General features: G+C 33.2%; 2 protein-coding genes across 4 annotated transcripts in view; both read right to left on the bottom strand.

Annotated features, from left to right (window-relative positions):
* Positions 1–5,311, bottom strand: part of LOC101898989 (uncharacterized) — a 29,845-nt gene extending 24,534 nt beyond the window's left edge. Inside the window, exon 1 of the mRNA XM_005178210.3 lies at positions 5,102–5,311. The gene's annotated coding sequence lies outside the window, so the exon portion shown is untranslated. The remainder of the gene's footprint in view (positions 1–5,101) is intronic.
* A 12,162-nt stretch (positions 5,312–17,473) lies between these two features.
* The window catches only part of LOC101899342 (probable serine/threonine-protein kinase DDB_G0282963), a 548,840-nt gene continuing 544,713 nt past the window's right edge, over positions 17,474–21,600 (bottom strand). For all 3 annotated transcript variants that reach the window (XM_059122912.1, XM_059122910.1, XM_059122911.1), the window contains one exon: positions 17,474–20,540. In XM_059122912.1, coding sequence (XP_058978895.1) covers positions 20,469–20,540 — 72 coding nt within the window. In that variant the 3' untranslated portion in view covers positions 17,474–20,468. The remainder of the gene's footprint in view (positions 20,541–21,600) is intronic.

Consider the following 21,600-nt stretch of genomic DNA (forward strand, 5'->3'; position numbering starts at 1 on the left):
TTCCTTGACGTCGAGCTACGCTACCAGTATCATGGTAACGAGCGATGGTACGAGACACAAAAGATTTATTCACATTTAAATGCTGGAGTGCTCTAACGATAGCCAATTGTGGTTTTCCAGCCGAATATAAAGAAATCACACCATCACGCTTGAATTCCATCACGAAAAATTTTTTTTCTGGAAAATTCTCACCAAAATGCTTTTGTACGCTTGTAAACAATGTTATGAGCTGTCACTGGAATAATTTTAACAGCTGTCGGACGAGTGGCTTAGAAATGACAGCAATCTGAAGTTGGTTGCAGTTTTTTCATCTCACCCTGTATGAGCGTTTATTTGTATAGAGTAGCTTCACTAAATATGCATATCGATGTAGGGTATCAGAAAGTCGGCCCGGCCATCTTTTTAACATTCTTTACTGGTTGTATATGCTTTCAAATATCAAAATCTTTACCCAAAGATTTAAATGAAAAAAAGTTTTTAAATTAAATTGTTATACATAATTCTTGTTTATTTCATTATGCAATGTTGACGTTTGTTTTTGTTTTGTGTGTATTACATAATGTTACTTATTATTTAATATTTATTTTTAATTTTTGTATACATATCATTTATTTTTTTCTTTCGTATGTATTAAATAAACTCTAAGCAATATCAATCATTTATTTTTCCTTTAATATATATATTTTTGTTTCGAATATTTGGGTTTACATTTTCAGTTTACTGCATTTGTTCTATAATGGTTTATTTATCAATTTGCGTAGCTAACTTTTTTTAATTTTTATACCCTACACCACATAGTGGTAAGGGTATTATGTCTTTGTGCATTTGTTTGTAACATGGAGAAGGAAACGAGATAGACCCATAGTTACTTTTGAGAACCTTCATAGAATCACTTTCTGAGTCGATTTATGCATGTCAGTCCGTCTGTCCGTCCGTCTGTCCATGTATTCTTGTGAACAAAATGCAGGTCGCATTTATTATCCGATTGTGATGAAATTTTCCAAACAATATTTTTTTGGCCCAAGGACGAACCCTATTGAAATTGGTGAGAATCGGATCAAATTTAGATATAGCTCCCATATATATCTTCATCCGATTTCGGGTTAAATGTGCACCAAATGTCCACTATCAGTCCAAATTACCTGAATTTTGGCACACCCAACCAAGTTCGGCCTAGAAGCAAGTATATCAAATTTGGAAAAAAACGGTTCAGATATAGCTATAGCTCCCATATATATCTTTCATCCGATTTGATCTTTAAGTCCCTCACATTCCTACTATGCACTCCACAACCGTGATATTTGGTACCAGGTATTAGATGGAACACAGAAATAGCTGTTTTAAATTTTATCGAAATCGGTTCAGATTTGGATATAGCTTCCATATATATCTTCATCCGATTTCGGGTTAATTGACCACCAAATGGCCAATATCAGCCCAAATGGCCCGAATTTTGGCACATATGTCTGAGATTAGCCTTAAAGCAAATACAACAAATTTGGAGAAAATCGGTTCAGAAACAGCTATAGCTCCCATATATATCTTCATCCGATTTCGGGTTAAATGTGCACCAAATGTCCACTATCAGTCCAAATTACCTGAATTTTGGCACACCCAACCAAGTTCGGCCTAGAAGCAAGTATATCAAATTTGGAAAAAAACGGTTCAGATATAGCTATAGCTCCCATATATATCTTTCATCCGATTTGGTTTTTAAGCCTCTCACATTCGTAATATGCACTCCACAAGAATGATATTTGGTACCAGATATAAGATACAGCCCAGAAATAGCTGTTTGTAATTTTATCGAAATCGGTTCAGATTTGGATATAGCTCTCATATATATCTTCATCCGATTTCGGGATGCACTAAATGGTCAATATCAGCCCAAATCACCAGTCTAGAAGCTAATACGTAAAATTTGGAGAAACCCGGTTCAGAGATAGCTATAGTTCGTAAAATGCACGATAGAATTAGATAGATTTTGATTTTGTACCAAATATCTGATAGAGCTCTGAAATGCCATGTATAAACCTTTTTACGAGAGTTCTACTAAATATGCATAGTGGTGTAGGGTATCATATAGTCGGCCCCGCCCGACTTTTGAGCTTTCCTTACTGGTTTTTAATTTTATTTTTGTATTTATATAATGTTTATATTTAGTTCCATGTTTAACCATGATAAATAGTTGACGATTTTTTAAGTTTTTTTTCTAAATGAATTTCTTTTTTTATTAGAGTTATTTTTAAATAAATAATATGTAAGTTAATAAATTATGAAAAAATATTCGAAAAGGAGTAATGGAATTTAGTGAACCCGAGATAAATGTTTTAATTTTGAAATGACAACGAGGCTCTATTAGAGATATGAAAAAATCTAATAAATGTTGACCATTTATTAATTGATCAATCACTGTTTCTTCGGTAAAATTATGTTCGTAAGTTTTGATGTTTGAACCTTTTAGCGGTTGAAAATGTAAACAAATATATTATGAAATATTAAATATTTTATGAAGATGCAGGGTGTCATGTATTTATTTGAACAGGTGTTAATCTATGTATATGAAATGAGCATTAAATTTTATTTAAATGCCTTTGGTTTTTGAATGAACTGCTGCGCAGTGGTTTAAATGGCGGAAGATTTTTCTTTCAAATTTTGTATGCCGTTGAAAATACGTTTATCGTAGCTATAATTACTTATTTATAAATATATTTTACATTTTACATTTTTGAAAGGTCTAATATATATATATTTTTTTTGGATTTTACTTTACTATTATAGTTTTTCGATTTAAATAATATATAGAAAAAGCTTTTAAAAAATATTTTAATTCCGAGTGTTATTATTATTTTTAACGTTTTATTTTCAGTTATTTATATATTTTAATAGTTATTATGTGTTAAACAGCATTCACAGTTTATAATACAAATGTTTATTTTTAATTTATATATGAATTTTAATATATTTTTATGTATGTGTGTCTTTTTGCTAACATGCGTTGTGTAGATGTTGTTGCTTCTCAATTAAATTGAATTGTGAAAGCAAATTATTCTGGAGTGTAGATACTTCGAAATGTGGATTAAATGCTTGGTAAATATGTGTTGTGTTAAGGAATTTATTTTGGAGACGGGCACAATATTTAGAGGGTCGAATTTATACTCTACCCATGCAGAAGCAAACGGAATAGTTTTTATTTATGATCTTCACAGAATCACATTCTGAGTCGATTTGTGTATGTCCGTCATGTTCTTTTGTAAATAAATTACACAAATCATTTACGATGAATCTTATGAAAATTAATGAGAATCTGTCCAAATTAAATAAAGCTCAAATATATAACTTTGTCCGTTTTCAATTTTATTATGCAACATAAGTGTAATATTTGTCCAAATTGGATGAGTTTCTGCACATCCGACCGAACTCAGAACCACATATGTCATATTTGGTGAAAATCGGTTCAGATTATTTATAGTCCCCATATATATGTTTCATCCGATTTGGCGTTAAAGTCCCTCACATGCGTAATATGCACTCCACAAAAATTATATTTGATACCGGGCATCGGATACTGCTCGGAAATGCCTCTGTCAAATGTTATGAAAATCGCTTCAGATTTTTATATACCATCATCCGATTTTACGGTTAATGTGAACCATATATGTAATCGAATAGATTTTTTCATATTAAACCGAATTTTTCTATTTGGTGAAACTGGGTCCGGAATATATATTGCCCAAATATTTTTTTTTATACCCTCCACCATATTATGGAGGGTATATTAACGTTGTCATTCCGTTTGTAACTCCTCGAAATACTCATGTCAGACCTAATAAAGTGTATATATTCTTGATCAGCGTAAAATTTTAAGTAGATTTAGCGCTGTCCGTCTGTCTGTTGTAATCACGCTATCTTTCGAACGAATTGAGATAGAAGGCTAAAATTTTGAACATATGTTTATTTTGCCAGTAGGCAGGTTAAGTTCGTAAATGGGCTATGTAGGTCAAAGTTTTCATATAGCCTCCCCCTATATTCGGTATTTTTACGATTTTAGGTACAATACTCACCGAAATTGTTTGAGATGTCGTATTTGAAGTTCGTAATGGATGCTACAGCCTATGACAGAAAATCGTCTATGCTGGCTTAGGTCTTCGCACAGCTCCTATATAACGGTACCTCCCTATATACGATATTTTGATGATTTTAGCTGCATTATTCACCGTTTATTTATGTTTCGAATTTGAATTTGGTAATGAATTATGACAAACAATGCCTATGTAGGTCCACGTCGTATAGACACCAATATAAAGGCTATATTCGGTATGTTTTAAATTTTAACAGAATTTTTTAAGGATTTTATTTCCAAATTCGTTCCAACTGGTGGAGGGATTCGCTTGAGTTCTGGTGACCAACCGTAGATGCACAGGTTCTGCTGACCTCATCGGAGAAAACCAAATTCGGCAGTTCACCATTATCGGCCAAGCGAAGCAACTTTGTGAGTGAGGTTCCAGAAGGGGTTCGCAGATATATAATCTTCACAACAGATCTTGTTTTAGCAAATATGTTTGTATGTGTGAAATTTGAAGAGAATTGGATGCATATTTCGCTTTATTTGAGCGTTTTTTTTAATATGTCGAACCCTAAGTGGGGAAGGTACCCGAAGAAATGGTTCGATCTCTTCCATCTTTATACCAGATCTTGTGTTGATGGAAATACAGAGATCTGTCAAATCTGAATAAAACCGAATGTTAATTTCGCATTTTATGAGCTTCATGGATTTTCAAAATGTTGACCCTTTGGGGGAGGTACCAGAAGGAGTGGACCGATATATCTCATCTTCGCAGCAGATTTTGTTTTGGTAGAAATAATGGTATAACATGAAGAACCCGTTGCATATTTGGGATTTTATGATCGTTTTTACCCTTTTTGACCCTTTGTTGGGGAGGTACCATAAGGAATGATTCGATCTCTACCCTCCTTATAACAGATATGGTATTAATAGCAATATTGAGATGTGCCAAGTCTGAGTGGAATCGGATGTTAACTTCGACTTTTAGGTGCTTCATGGATATTAAAAATTGTGGTTTAGTTCGTTGTAGCTTACCAGACGGACGTGTTAATCGTTGCTGCAACAAACCTTCAAATTTTCACCGTTCAGAGCGATTTATAGTTGGCGGATTGTTGTTGTATTGGAGCAGTAATTCCTCAGGAACACAATTTCACCCACGTTTAGTCATCGTCGACGGTGAGTGTTTCGCAAATCAAAGTTTTAAAATTTCCAATAAATTGTTTTATTGGCAAAACAAACAAAATTTAATTTGAAAGAGACAAATAATATTGGAGTCAGCTGAATATTTGTTTATCAAATTTACAACATCAGCTGGTCGCTTCTTTCAAAATAGTGGTTGTGGAGCTGTATTTTTTTACACCTTACAACACAGAGTTGCTTCCAAAAGTAAAGTACGGAATTTGTGTTGGGTCGGTAATGTCGTGCTTATGTGGTGTGTGTCTAAGATAAACACCTCTATAGCGAAATCGACATGAGTCACCCTGTTTCCGATCGAGTACCTTATGAAGTAACCCCACGCAACAGCATTGGCTCTTTCCGATTAAATAAATTGCAACAATTGGAGAAAGCTAATGCCGAACTTACTGAACGGAATGAGAAATATGAGAAACTTTGCAGTCAACTCAAAAAAGATGTAGAATTTTTGAAACTACAATTAAACAAAAAACCTGACTCCTATCAAACGGATGAAGATGAACTTCAAGAAGAAGTAGGTCGCTTTGAAAAGCAAACTCAGAACTTCGTTGAAGATGAAAACAAGAATGCCAAGCCAGACAATGAATGGCAAAAAATAACACACAAGAAAAGAAAACAAGAAAGCCCACAAAGTGGCAAAAATAAGAAAAAACAAGCAACTGGGAATAACTACTGGTTAAGTAAAACCCCAAAAAATACTAATCAATTTGCTGTCCTTGATAGTGAAAATGAACCATTACCATCTTCAAACCCCCCTGAAAAGGTTTTTAAACCACCGCCAATATTCGTTGACAAAGTTTCAAATATTCAACCTCTGATTGCACTATTGTCAGAGACTGTCCCAAATGAGTACGAGATCAAAACTCTTCGTAAGCAGCAGGTCAAGATCCAACCAAAAACACATGAAACATACAAAAGAATTGTCAGCGAATTAGAACAGAAGAATACTGAGTTTTACACCTACAAACCAAAGTGTGAAAGAGGTTTTAAAGTAATTATGCGAAACATGCATCCCTCAATAGACACTCAATGCCTCAAAAATGAACTTTCTCGCCTTGGCCATGAAGTAACTAATATATGGAACATAAAAAGCCGTTACAAAAAAGAGCCTCTTCCTCTATTTGAACTGGTATTGGTAAGTAAGCCGAACAATAAGGATATATACTCAATAACAAAACTAATGTCAAATATAATTAAATTTGAACCACCACGTCCTAAGAAAATTATTCCACAATGTACTAATTGTCAACAACATGGTCATACAAAGGCATACTGTCGAAAAAAACCGATATGTGTAAAATGTGCAGGACCCCATGAAAGTAGGTCTTGTCCTAAAAAACACTGGGCAAATGAAGTTAAGTGTGCTCTCTGTAATGGCAACCACCCTGCAAATTACAAAGGTTGCTCTGTTTACAAACAAATTTATACTCACCATTACCCTTCTCTAAGGAAAACAATAAATGAGCAATTAGAGCCGCAGCATCCTTCCACTTCAGCTGAGCGAAGGGAGAACGTCCAGTATTCAAGTGTAGCTAGAAACGCTATACAAAACAATCAAATACCTAGCGGAACACAACCACAAAATCAACAGACAACAACTAATAAACTTCCAGAAATACATGAAATGCTGAGTGGTTTAAATATACTAATGAAACAAATGTCAAACCTTCTTACGAGTATCTCTGAAAAACTTTCCCACATCTAAAGAATGGAAATTTTAAAAGTTATATTCTGGAATGCAAATGGATTATCACAACATACTTTAGAAGTTTCAAATTTCTTACAAACTAATAATATAGATATATTTCTTATATCTGAGACACATTTTACTGATAAAAACCATTTATCCATTCCAAAATATAACTTCTATCACGTCATGCATCCATCTGGGAAGGCGCGTGGTGGTTCAGGCATATTAATAAAAAACACAATAAAACATCACCAAGGAAGACATTACTGCACACCTGAAATACAAGCGACAAGTATTATTGTCCAAACTATACATGGGCCTCTTACAGTCTCATCACTTTATAGTCCTCCAAGGCACAACGTAAAAAAAGATGTATACGTTAGTTACTTCAAAACTCTGGGAAACAAGTTTATAGCTTGCGGAGATTATAACGCAAAACACGTCCATTGGGGATCACGCCTCACAACACCAAAAGGAAGACAACTCTTTTGGGCTATAAAAGACCTAAATTTAAGAACTATTTCTCCCAATTCGCCTACTTACTGGCCCACTGATCTAAATAAATCTCCAGACCTCATAGATTTTTGTGTCTCCAAGGGCATTCCAGAAAACTCAGAAACATGTGTAACTAGCTATGACTTGTCATCTGATCACTCTCCAGTGTCTCTAGTGCTACATTCACAACATGTAAACCAAAACCAAATGTGTAAACTGCACAATAAAAAAACAAACTGGCACCTATTTCGTTATCAAATCAGCAATACTATAAATCAAAAGCTTTCCCTAAAAACCGACGAAGAAATTACAGTAGCTGTTGAACATCTAATTCAAGTCATCCAAATGTCATCATGGAACTCCACGCCTAAGTGCAGCTTTGACAAACCCTCAAATTTTAATATTTCATTAGAAAGTAAGCTGTCAGAAAAAAGAAAGGCTAGAAAAAGGTGGCAACAAACTAAATCGCCAGAAGACAAAAAAATACTCAATAAAGCCACATCTGATCTTCAAAAAATGTTAAAAAGTATAAACGAAAGGAACACTGAAAGAGATATTCGAAATTTGGGTACAACCATGAGTACAGACTATTCCCTGTGGAAGTTAACCAGAAATATCAAAAACCAGCCTAAAACAAGCTATCCAATTAGGAAATTTGATAACAGCTGGACAAAAAGTAACTTGGAAAAAGCAACAGTGTTTGCAAAACACTTATTTGACGTCTTCACGCCTAATAACTCTGAAGAAACACCTGATTATATTAAAAATTACCTAAATCAGCCACACCAACTCGACTTACCCATAAAAAGTTCTCGAAAAATGAAGTTTCGGAAGCGATAAAGTCCTTAAAACTTGGTAAAGCACCTGGATATGACCTAATTACTCCAAAAGTTCTTAAAGAACTTCCACAAGATGGTATTAACCTTATCACGTACATTTTCAACGCTTGTTTAACACGCAATTTTATTCCCCCTCAATGGAAAGTAGCCCAAATTACTATGATCCAAAAACCTGGAAAACCGGCAGACCAAGTTAAATCTTATCGGCCAATCAGTTTATTGCCTATTCTCTCCAAGGTTTTAGAATCACTGTTTCTTAAAAGATTAACACCTATTATTGAGGCAAACAAACTTATTCCACCACACCAATTTGGTTTCAGAAAAAGTCATGGAACTATTGAGCAGATTCATAGGCTAGTCGAAACAATAAATGCTGCATACGAATCAAAGCAATATTGCACTTCGGCCTTTTTAGACATATCACAAGCATTTGATAAAGTATGGCATGACGGTTTACTGTACAAAGCAAAACAACTTCTTCCCATCAATTTCTACTTGTTTATAAAATCTTACATACAAAACAGATTCTTCTATGTACACGAGATTGACGAAAACAGCAACCTTGAGTGTATAAGAGCTGGTGTTCCTCAAGGTAGTGTTATGGGTCCAATATTATACCTTCTGTTTACATCAGATCTTCCGCAATCTGACACTGCTGTTATTGGAACTTTCGCGGATGACACTGCTGTTCTTGCAGTGCACAAAAATCCTGACATGGCCAGCAGTTTGCTCCAAAAATATCTGATCATACTTTGTAAATGGTTTAAGCGTTGGCGTATAAAAACAAATGAAACAAAGTCCAACCATGCAACATTCACCCTCAACCAGGGAATATGTCCACCGGTACAAATGAATCAAATAACACTACCTCAGGAGAAAGAAGTTAAATACCTCGGTCTATATCTAGACAATAAACTTAAATGGCACACACATATAAAAACAAAGCGAAAAGCCCTTGACTTGCAAATTCATAAAATGCATTTTCTAATTGGCTCAAACTCAAAACTGTGTCTCGAAAACAAACTACTAATATACAAATGTATCATAAAGCCCATTTGGACATACGGTATCCAGTTATGGGGAACTGCTTCCAATACAACAATCAAAGTACTGCAACAGTTTCAATCAAAAACATTGCGTAAAATTACCGGAGCGCCATACTTCGTAACGAATAAAAGATTACACGAGGAACTGAACATGAAAACCGTGCAAGAAGAAATAGTACACCAACTTCAAAACTACAAACTGAGAATAGAATCACATCCCAACCCCTTAGCTGTAAACTTAATGGCAAGCTCTGAAACTTTCACAAGATTGAGAAGAAGGGCCCCTCAAGATTTAATTTAATGACTCTAGCCAATTATACCTAAAATTTGTAAGAACTATTATACTATATATGAATCATAGAACTCCAGTAATATTTTAAGGGCAAACCACTGGGTGAACCCTGATGAATTAAATAATTTTTGATAATTTTCATAATTAATGTAAATATCAAATTAAGATAGAAGGCATTAATAAATATATTAATAAAAAAAAAAAAAAAAAAAAAATTGTGGGGAGGTACCGGAAGGAGTGGACCGATATATTCCATATTCACAGCATATCTCAATGCTGTCCGTCGCTTACATCTTCTCGATGCTATGATATTATATTGGCTTCTCTGCTTAAAAAGAGCATGATTCGGACTTCCCCAAAATGGTTAATTTTAAATCATATTCTGATATTTTTGCTTGAAAAGCTAATTTTCGTCGGTCGACTCCCATCTCAAACTGTAACTCACATTCTCCTCTTCGTATTTTCTATTTAATATTTTAAAAAAAAGCTTAATATTAGACAATTGCACAGATAATTAAAGTCTGTACGTTTTCATTCATCAGCATAAGTCCCAAATTACCGTGTACCGTTGTAAAAAAAGTTATTTTAAAACATTTAAACAATCTCTAACTTTTTGGATAACCCAATAAACTTGACCTATATTTTTTTGTGTCAGTTTCTCTTTTAGGAATTTTTAATGAAGCGAAAATCTAAACCTAATACAAACAATCATAAATCAATGTTAGTGTAGAATATTTAAACGTTCAACCAAAAGATAGCCGGTTTTTGTTCGAATGCACATCTTTTGGGAAATACTCAATTATACGATTTAAACTAGACAACGAAGGTTAACATCGATGTGTTTGTAACAAATAAAACAAACCTTTTTTTTGGATATTAATAAAATATTTATTTTTCGGAATTCTGACTAATGCCGAAGTTAAATATTTTGGATCGCAAAGAGTTTTAATGTTAACAACGCTGTCTAAAGGAAAACGTGACGTTTTTTTTTAATAAGAAACGGTCAAGGATTAATTTCAATTTTCAGTGTTTACTTCTTCATTAACCTTGATTATGGACATAAATTATATTTTTAAAATATCCCTATATGGGGAGATGTTCCTACCTAACGATTCGTATCCTATAGTGAGACCAAACTCCGTTTTCCTAAAATTTAGATTATATTGTAGATAAAAAGGAATACATTTACAAATTTGATTAGCTATCATTTTGGAAACTTTATTTAGATAAAGCGTGCAGTAAGTTTTCAAAGAGAATATTCAGACGATTTTGCAAGGAAAATATATTAACGATTATTTTACTTTTCTACCGGATTTTTATCAAGAGTGAACACATTTCAGATGTGATTATCCGGTAGTTCTACGCTATTCTAACCTTCTGCATTGCCGGCAATGGTGCTTTCCAGTATTGTTCATATGGCTTCAGATGGTATATATCATTTGATTCGTAAAATCAGTAAGAAAAAGTAAGAAAAAAATCTGAACCAATCTTGACAAAATTTTATACACTTATTTCAGAGCTGTACATATTACGCATGTGAGGGACTTAAAACTCCAAATCGGATGAAACATATATATATATGAACATATATAACATGAACCAATATTGTTTTCAAAATTTCATCACGATAAGGGAATTAAATGCGACCAGCATCTTGTTCACAAAAATACATGGACGGACGGACTGACTGGTGGGCATGCATAAATCGACTCAGAAAATGATTCTATGAATATCCTGAAAAGTAAATATGGGTCTATCTCGCCACCTTCTCCGTGTTACAAACAAAAAAAAAAAAAAAAGATGGTGGACCTTATATACCTTCATTCTATTTAAATTGTTATGCTCCATAAATGCATTATTAACCCAAATATGTAAGATGATATGAAGCCTTCTCAAATTCTACTTTATATTTGGTTCGAGAGGTACAATGACCTAGTAAAAATGAGTGGAAATCGATTCAGAGTAGGATATATTTATTTATTTATTACGGTTAGCTCTACTGCGTGTTGTGGTGTAGGGTGACATTCAGTCGGCCCATTCGACTTCGGGTTAAAAATGTCATTCTGGTTATTAAATACTAAAATAAGATAATTGTTTTTAACTCGGCTATGCCAAACGTTTTATACCTTCCACAATTTGAAAAATTAAGATATGGTGAAATTAGTTGTCCTAAAAGGTTGAGATTATCCTAAAAAAGGCCGGTGCAACTATTTGAAAGCTCTCAAATTTACGAACAACTAGGTTACGGTAAAAAGGGACTATAACAGGGACGTACGCAGGTTGATGAACCTACGGGCGGGCTATTAATACCCTACACCACAACGTGGTCAGGGTATTATGTCTTATGAAATTATGAAATTTTGCACAGATCATTTGTTTGGCCCAAGGACGAACCCAATTGAAATTGGCGATAATCGGTCAAAATTTAGATATAGCTCCTATATATATCTTCGTCCGATTTGCTTTTTATTGTGCACCAAACGTGTAATATCAGCCCGAATTGTATGGAATTTTGCATATACATCCAAATTAGCCTGAAAATATGTATACTAAATTTGATCGAAATCGGTTCAGATATAGCTATAGCTCCCATATATATTTTTCAACCGATTTTTTATTTTTGTCCTCCGCAGCCGTAATATGCCCTCAGTAACAGCAATATTTGGGGAAATATATCAAATACAGCTCAGAAATATCTATGCCAAATTTTGTCGAGATCGGGACAGATTTGGATATAGCTCCCATATCTAACTTCGCCCGATTTATCTTTTATTGTGTACCAAAATCTAATATTTGCCCAAATGGGATGGAATTTGCCACATACGAATTTAATCTGGAAGCTAGTACGTCAAATTTGGTGAAGATCGGTTCAGATATAGCTATAGCTCCCATATATATTGTTCGTCCGATTTGTTATATTTGTTACCCACAGCCGTGATATGCACTCTGCAACAACAATATTTGGGGAAATATATCAAATACATCTCAGAAATACATTTGCTAAATTTTATCGAGATCGGTTTAGATTTGGATATAGCTCCCATATATAACTTCGTCCGATTTACCTTTAATTGGGCACCAAACGTCTAATATTTGTTCAAATGGAATGGAATTTGGCACTTACGACCGAATTGAGTCTAGAAGCTAGTATGTCAAATTTGATGAAGATCGGTTCAGATATAGCTATAGCTTCCATAAATATTATTCATCCGATTTGTTATATTTTTTACCCACAACCGTAATATGCACTCCGTAACAACGATATTCAGGGAAATGTATCAAATACAGCTCAGAAATATCTTTGCCAAATTTTATCGAGATCGGTTCAGATTTGGATATAGCTCCCTTATGTATATTTATCCGATTTCAAATTAATTGTGCACCAAATGGTTCCGAATTTAAAAGATACAAATGCTTCGGCATATTTAGTCCTTTGAACTTTAAATTATAATTATAATCATAGCGTGTATGATTGAATTCTCCCATAAAAACTTTTAATTGTTATGTGGAGCTCTACTAAATTAGCAAAGTGGTGTAGGGTATCATAAAGTCGGCCCCGCCCGACTTTAAGACTTTCATTACTGGTTTTTAAATTTTTTTCGTACACAACTGGACCTTTAGAACGTATTCCACATCTCATGCCAAATATCAACCAAACCACAAACAGTGGTCCTAATGCCCAATGTCAGACTTCAAGCAGTACCCGTTCATGCAATACCATGTTTAGCACCATTCAGTACCTTTCTTTACGAAATGGTACCAAATATTGTACATTTTAGTACTTTTCGTGCATTTATGGTTCGAATTACCAAAAATCCTTTGATAAATCATATATATCCTTTGATAAATCATATTTATAAATCATATACTTTACTAAAAAGTTCACCTGTTTTTTTTTGACATTTTTCAAGTTCCTTCAAAATGGTGGAGGGTATTTAAAGTTCGGACCGGCCGAAATTAGCTGCTTTTTATATCCTCCACAATTCTATAGAGGCTATATTAGCTTTGTCATTCCATTTGTAATTTTTCGAAACATTCATAATATACCCTATATTCCGTATATATATTCCGGATCAGCGTAAAATTCTAAGACGATCTAGCGTCACGCTATCTTTCGAACAAATTGAGATAGAAGGCTAACATTTTGCATACATGCATAGTTTACCAGTAGGCAAGTTAAGTTCGTAAATGTAGATCCACTTTTTTGTATAGCCCCCATATAACGGTACCTCCCGATAATCGGTATTTTCATGCTATTAGCGACGTTATTTACTGGAATTATTTCAAATTTCGCAATTGAAGTTCGTAACGGGTACTACAACCTATGACAAAAAAATTTCGTACGCTCGTTCACGTCTTTGTATAGCCCCCGTATATCGGCACCTCCCGACAGTCGGTATTTTGATGATTTTTGCGACATTATGCACCGGAATTATAACAAATTTCGTAATTAAAGTTCGCAATGGGTACTACAGCATATGACAAAAAATTCGTAAGCAAGTTCACGTTTTCGTATAGTCCCCATATATCAGTTTTCAATTAAGTGATACTTTTCGGATTTGTTTTTTAAATTTTCAAGAACTCAGTTGCTTTTTTACTTGAATACTAACAAGTATTTTACTGAGAGTTGAGCTAAAATGGCGAACACCAAGGTTTTAGGTACAAATAGTATTCGACGACCGCTACAAAAATACTCACCTCATCACTATGGCAATATACTCTGTTCTTGATCCTCATCCTATGCAATTTCAAGTTGTATGGAAAGTGAATTGATCTGTTTTTCAGATATTGTTGTCATGTAGTTTATTTGAATACTAATGAAATATTTAGAAACCTATATAGAACTATAAAACTAAAATTGAAACATTTTTTTTTAATATGGAATAAGTTATTTCAATAAATTGCAACAAACCGTTTTTATGGAAAATCTTATGCTAAATGGGGTTTTGAATATAGAAAGGGAAGAATATAAGGTAGGGGTATAATTTTCCATTAGTTTTGCAATTTTGCAACTAAATAACAAAGCTAATCTTGTAGATTTGTTTTTTTTTTATTTTATAAAGGACGCTAATAATTTCCATTCGCAAAAGGTCATTAAAATTGGTTGGCGTTTGTTTTCTAAAAAAATATTGTGGCGCAGTTGATTTGTGTTGTTGTATTTGTAAATGTTATTGTTATCGGTTCTTCCAATGCACTATGGGTAAAAAGCATGATTTTTTGGCATAAAGTCATTTTTTTTTGGTTTCATATTTTGAAATTTAACTGATTTCCTAAATGAATATACCCATATTAGAAAAAAAAAGTTTAATATCAATACGGGTGGCAACCCTTTTTTGCTGGCGAGCTTTTAAAGTCAGCTGTTTGAAAGTCACTTTGTTTTGGTACAACTGGCGGTAAAGATCAGCTAAGTTCAAGTGCTTCTGATTTGACAAAATTGAAAAAAATAAAATGTGTAATTATGGAAAACGTTAGTGCAGGTATGTAAAATTAAGACGAGGTGCCCTTTTTGTCATAATTGTCTGTTGTTGTAATACTGTGAATTGTTTCGTTTAGGTATAGCTTTATATAAAATCTATAAATTGTAGTTGTGTTCCGTGGAGTGTAACTTGTGAATGGCAAAGCATTGCAAAAAGGTATAAATGCCAAGTTATTAACAAAAGTGTGTTAATTAATGAGTAACTAGCCTTTTTTGTTCTATTTTGTGCCAACACGTGTTTTGCAGATAAACACGTGTTTGCCCATGCAGCGCTTATTGAAATTTGGAGCAGCAACAATCGCTCAGAAGATGCACTAGTAAAATATGTGGTACAGAATATCAATAATATCACTTTAAATGAAGACCAAATGCGTTTGATATCAAAACAAGTTAAAAATTTTGTTAATTATATAAAAAAGCATTTGCCAAAGTGCATCCGTAAACTAGAGCGATTTAAAACTAAACATTCAAAATGGCTTAGCAAAAGTATAATTATTGTAATGAATGAGCAGTATGTTTCTCCAAATCAACATAGCCGATCGGCCAGATCGGCTATATAGCAGCTATATGAAATAGTGCCCCAAATCATATGAAAATTGGTAGGTCATCTTGGAAGCATAAAAAATGCATACAAACCAAATTTCAATTCCATAGCTTTGAAATTAGAGTTTATGCCAAAATAAACGTAAAAAAACCCATAGTGCAATGTGTAAATACATATTTTCTCTATATATGCTAAATATAGATAAATATATGGAGTTAGCCCCCAAAGGATTTAATGGCAAAAATAAAACAAGGATACAATTAATTCAATTTATTTTTTTGTTAAATATTTATTTATTAATTTTATTCAATTTTTGGTTTTTCTTTTTGTTTATTTATATGTATGTATATAATCAAGCGAGTGTTTATTTGGTTGGATTTCATTGATATTTTTGTAGTTGTTGCTGTTGAGTACAAGTTTAGTTTAGATTAGTTTTGTTTTGTTGTTGGTGTGATCAATTTGAATACAAAGTAAATTTCCATTGGTAGAGGACTTTTCATTATGGTGTGTGTGAGGGGGTGTAGTTAGTTGTTTTTTTCTGTGTGTGTTGATGTTTGATTGTAGGTGTGAAATATATAGAACCGGAACTACCTAATAATAGTTATAATAGTAATAATAATAATAATATATCGTTACATTTTAAATTTGTTACTAAAGCATATTTAATCAATTCGATTTTTGTTGTTCTTGTTGGGGAGGGTTTTAGTTATATATAGGTTTTGTTGTTGCTTGGTTTTGTTTTTCTAGCTCTATTTATGGACGTCTAGGCATGTAGCTTTCATTTTATACGGAATAACCTCAGATATGTGTATGCGAATGCGGTGTGTAATAAATCAAATGGAGAGTTGGCAGCTCTTGAGATATTTGGAAAGAATCGATCGTCGCTTTCTCAACATCTGTTTTTAAATTTTCAAAGTTTTAGTTGATTTGAAAAAGGATAAACATCTGACTACAGTCCTGCAAAAGTCTGCATTTTCTTCATAATTTCATTTTATTTAATATGAATGGTCTAAAATCCGTAAAGAATCTTATATGAAATATTTTTGACGAGATTTGAAAATCTGTGACACGGTCATAGATAAAACCTCTTAAGATTGACATTGAGATTCGGAAGTGAAAATTGCCTTTGCTGATTGGAGATAATTAACCGCTGACTTTGAATAAACTTTAATTAATTGGGGCTAAACATCTGAACCGCAGCCTTTTCATTTTATGTCCGAATACGAAAATGTGTGGTGGCACCATAAATGTGCAGACAAAAGTTTCCCCCTTAAAAATATTCAAGAAAATTGGAAAAAATGTTTAATATCATATTTTTAATCCCACTTACTGCAGATTCAGCTAGAGAGCCTTCCCCAAAATATAATAGAGGAAAACTCAAGATTCTTTAATGTCATATAGTCTGCCCTACACAAATTATCCTTTTAAGAAAAAAAGCGCTACAGTTTAGCCATATATTATATGTCTATAAGTGCCGAGATCCAGTAGTGACAAATGTAACTAACTTGCAAAAAAAAAAAAAAAAAAAAAAAAAACAGTAAAGAAAGTCCTAAAGTCGGGCGGGGCCGATACCCTACACCACTATGCTAATTTAGTAGAGCTCCACATAACAATTAAAAGTTTTTATGGGATAATTTAATCATACACGCTATGATTATAATTATTATTTAAAGGTCAAAGGACTAAATATGCCGAAGCATTTGTATCTTTTAAATTCGGAAATGTATTGCCCATTTTGTGCAAAATAATTTGAAATCAGATAAAGATATATATGGGAGCTATATCCAAATCTGAACCGATCTTGATAAAATTTGGCAAAGATATTTCTGAGTTGTATTTGATATATTTCCCTGAATAACGTTGTTATGGGGTGCATATTACGGCTGTGGGTAACAAATACAACAAATCGGATGAACAATTTATATGGGAGCTATATAGCTTCTCCAAATTTGGCATACTAGCTTCTAGACTCAATTCGGTCGCATGTGCCAATTCCATCTCATTTGGCAAATATTAGACGTTTGGTGTACAATAAAAGTAAATCGGACGAAGTTATATATGGGAGCTATATCCAAATCTGAACCGATCTCGATAAAATTTAGCAAAGGTATTTCTGAGCTGCATTTGATATATTTTCCCAAATATTGTTGTTACAGAGCATATTACGGCTGCGGAGGACAAAATAACAAATCGGATGAACAATATATATGGGAGCTACAGCTATATCTGAACCGATTTCGATCAAATTTGGCATACTTATTTTCAGGACTAATTTGGCTGCATGTGCAAAATTCCATACTATTCGGGCTGATATTACACGTTTGGTGCTCAATAAAAGGAAAATCGGACGAAGATATATATGGGAGCTATATCAAAATTTTTACCGATTATCTCCAATTTCAATAGGGTTCGTACTTGGGCCAAAAAAATGTTGTTTGGAAAATTTCATCTCAATCGGATAATGAATGCGACCTGAATTTTGTTCACAAGAATACATGGACAGACGAACTGACATGCATAAATCAACTCAGAAAGTGATTCTATGGAGATCCTCAAAAGTAACTATGGGTCTATCTCGCTTCCTTCTCCATGTTACAAACAAATGCACAAAGATATAATACCTTTACCACTATGTGGTGTAGGGTATAAAAAAAACGTTAAAAGTGGGTTTTTCCAAGGCAACCGAAAATGGAAAATGAGGCAGTTCCCCAAAGTCGAGTTAAATTGGTTTTCATGAAACTAACAGATTTTTTCGACAGGTTTTATGTAAGAACCCTTTAAAAAGTTCGCACAGGAGGTAAACTCGGCTCTTACTCTTGGCTTTGGACGCTTTGGACAAAATCCGTTTCAGGACATTTGGAGTCGATCTAGAGATGTCCGTCTGTCTGTCTGTCTCTCGAAGGGTATATCCGATTTAATGCTAGTTCGGAGATGGGCAACACTGGTTCACTCCTTCTGGAGCCTCCCCCAAAAAAGCTTTGCCAATCTCAATATATTTTCTCAATGCTAGGTTAGGTGCAAAAACGAACAATATCCGCCCACTCCATCAGGTACTTGACACGCACAAAGGGTTAACATTTGGAATAATAAGTTAAAATTAATCAGTCGATATTGCAGACGCAGATGTATACTCTCATTTTACTAAAATATATTTGAACTTATCACAAAAGCCCGTAAATACCATATTCAAGTCAGATCTCTAGTTGAGAGAAATATTGAGATATACCAAGTTTGAATACCACCCTTAGGTGGGCCGATATCTACCATATTCACTGACATTTAATCTGATGGCTATTTCGCATTCTATCAGAGATGTAATTATTCAAAACTTTGAACAAACAAATGCACAAAGACATAATACCCTGACCACCTTGTGGTGTAGGGTATAAAAAATAAAAATACTCAATTACGGCTCTTGGCCATAATACGCACCAAACAGTGACTCGTTTTCGGTGTATTGGCTTTTCAATGTATGAGTTCGGAGTCTCGTTCAGTGAAGATTAACACCTGTTACAAAAACCCTTAGCTTTTTAAAAGGAGCGCCACAGACCAACATTGTTGCATGTTATCTTTTAAGTTTGCCCCCAATATTTTTAAGCTTTTTTTGAAATATTGACAGCTTCTAGAAAAAGCGATAAAAGTAAAATATCTTGCAGACTCCTCAGCAAAGCTTTTGTAAGCAATTTGCCTCATAAGAAATTATGGTAATTGGTTAAATTTATGCCTCTAATTATATTTTAGGTGTGCGGGATAGCTTCCCAATCAAAAATTACTCTATAACATGTTCTAAGAGAATTTTCTCTCTCACGTTCAAATTTTTAAAACATTGTGAAATCGTTATATATTAATAAAGCCAAATCACAATACTATACACATTTACAACTGCTATAGCAGATATCCCAAACTCAGCTACATTTTCCTGAGGAGGACTCCTGATTTTTCATGCACTTCATTTGTATGCACACATTCCGAGTTCACCCCGTACATATATGTTTAGAGTAAATATTTTTTTTTAAATATACTTATAATTTGGAATAAATACATATTTGTTTTGGTGGTTTTCAAACACAAGAATATACGATTTGTTCATAAATAAATGACAATACAAAGATAAATAGAAAGAGAGAAGGAGATAGAGTTTTTTTGTTTCGCAAAAATACACGTTACGCTTAGTTTAATGTTTGCAATTCATTTTTTAAAGATAATACTAAATGTCTTCTTTTGTTTTTCAATTTTCAATCTGCTATTGATTTCAATCAATTCATTTTTTTTAATAGTTAACAGTTTATTATTCTTTTTTCTTCATTTATTTATTTTTTTGTTCAATATGTATATATAGTATATAATTATTTATATATATTTATAATTTGTTTTGTTTTTTTTTTGTATATATATTATTATAATAAATAAATCTTATATAATTTTGTCTCATATTTGTTTTTTTTTTAGATTTACAATTATTATTTCATTTTTGTTTTATGAATTTTTATATATTTTGTTTGTCTTCTAAAGAAAGAAAGTTTTGTTTTAGCAAATTATAAATATTTGTTGTTTTTTTAAAGACAGTTACTATAGGTTTTGTTGTTAATAAAATATAAATTATATTTATTTGTTTTTTTTTTTGTTTTTTGTTAGACTAGTTATAGATTCGAGATACATTTGTTTTTGTGTGTGTGTTTTACGCTTTTGGTTTGTTATTATTTTTTGGTATTTTCGTTTTATTTATTATTTTTATTTGTTTTTTTTTTTGGTTTGTGGTTATATATTTCTTTGTTTTCTTAAAGTTAATTATTTAATTTGTTATATATTCTTAAATTTCATCTTATTTATATATAAATTGGATTCTCCTGACCGGTTAACAGGCGGAACATTGATGTAGGCATTGTTTTCATTAGAATCTGGAATAGAAAAGGGGAAAAAATAAAAATTAGTTGAGAAACAAGGAATAAATTATTATTATATTGTTTATAAAATCCATAGGTAATAGTTTTAAAATTTGTTAAAGTTTGGTTGGCGGCTCGAGGTGTGGTTTGTATACCTTTCACCACACTATGGAAAAGGGTCTTATGCCTTTGAATAAGCTATTGGCACCCTCGAACGAAAAAGTATAAACAAAGCACAATTATTCTCTCTCGATTCTCCCTTGCCTCTCTTACCACTACTTATGCATATATTGTGGGAAAGACTACTTTGAACACTTTCGTAACATTCAAGGGAAAACCAGTAAGGAAAAGTTAAAAGTCGGCCAGGGCCGACTATATAATACCCGACACCACTATGCTTATTTGGGAGAGCGCCCATTAAAAAAAAGAATTTATTTGAAACAGATCATACCATCTATCAACATTTGGCTTTAGAGTAGTTATAATTCGATTTCAGAGGGAACTATCCAATTCGATTCGAGGGAGGCATATGCAATTCTGATTCGATTTTCACCAAATTTGACAGAGACATTTTTATGTTTTATGCCAAATAACATTGCTAGGGCTAGGGTAGGTTACATGATATCACTTGAGAAGTAATATATATCGGTGTCGAGTTTCACCAAATGGAAACATACAACCCGAAATTCACTCCATTCCGGCTGATAAAATAGCCAATATTTGCACAATAAACCTGAAATCGGATTAGAGAGCTATATCCAAATCTTAGCCGATCTCGGTAAAATTTGGCAAAGGTAGCTCTATAAGACATCTGGTACTAAATATCATTCTTGTCGAATGCATACTACGAATGTGAGAGACTTAAAGACCAAATCGGATGAAACATATATATGGGAGATATAGCTATATCTGAACTGATTTTCACCAAATTTGATGTACTTGCTTCTAAGTCGAATTAGGTCGGATGTGACAAAATTTAGGACATTTGGACTGATATTGGCCATCTGGTGCACAATTAACCCGAAATCGGTTGGAGACATATATATATATAGAAGCTTTATCCAAATCTCAACCG

This window comes from Musca domestica, unplaced genomic scaffold (assembly GCF_030504385.1).
Source record: "Musca domestica strain aabys unplaced genomic scaffold, Musca_domestica.polishedcontigs.V.1.1 22, whole genome shotgun sequence".
NCBI lineage: Eukaryota > Metazoa > Arthropoda > Insecta > Diptera > Muscidae > Musca > Musca domestica.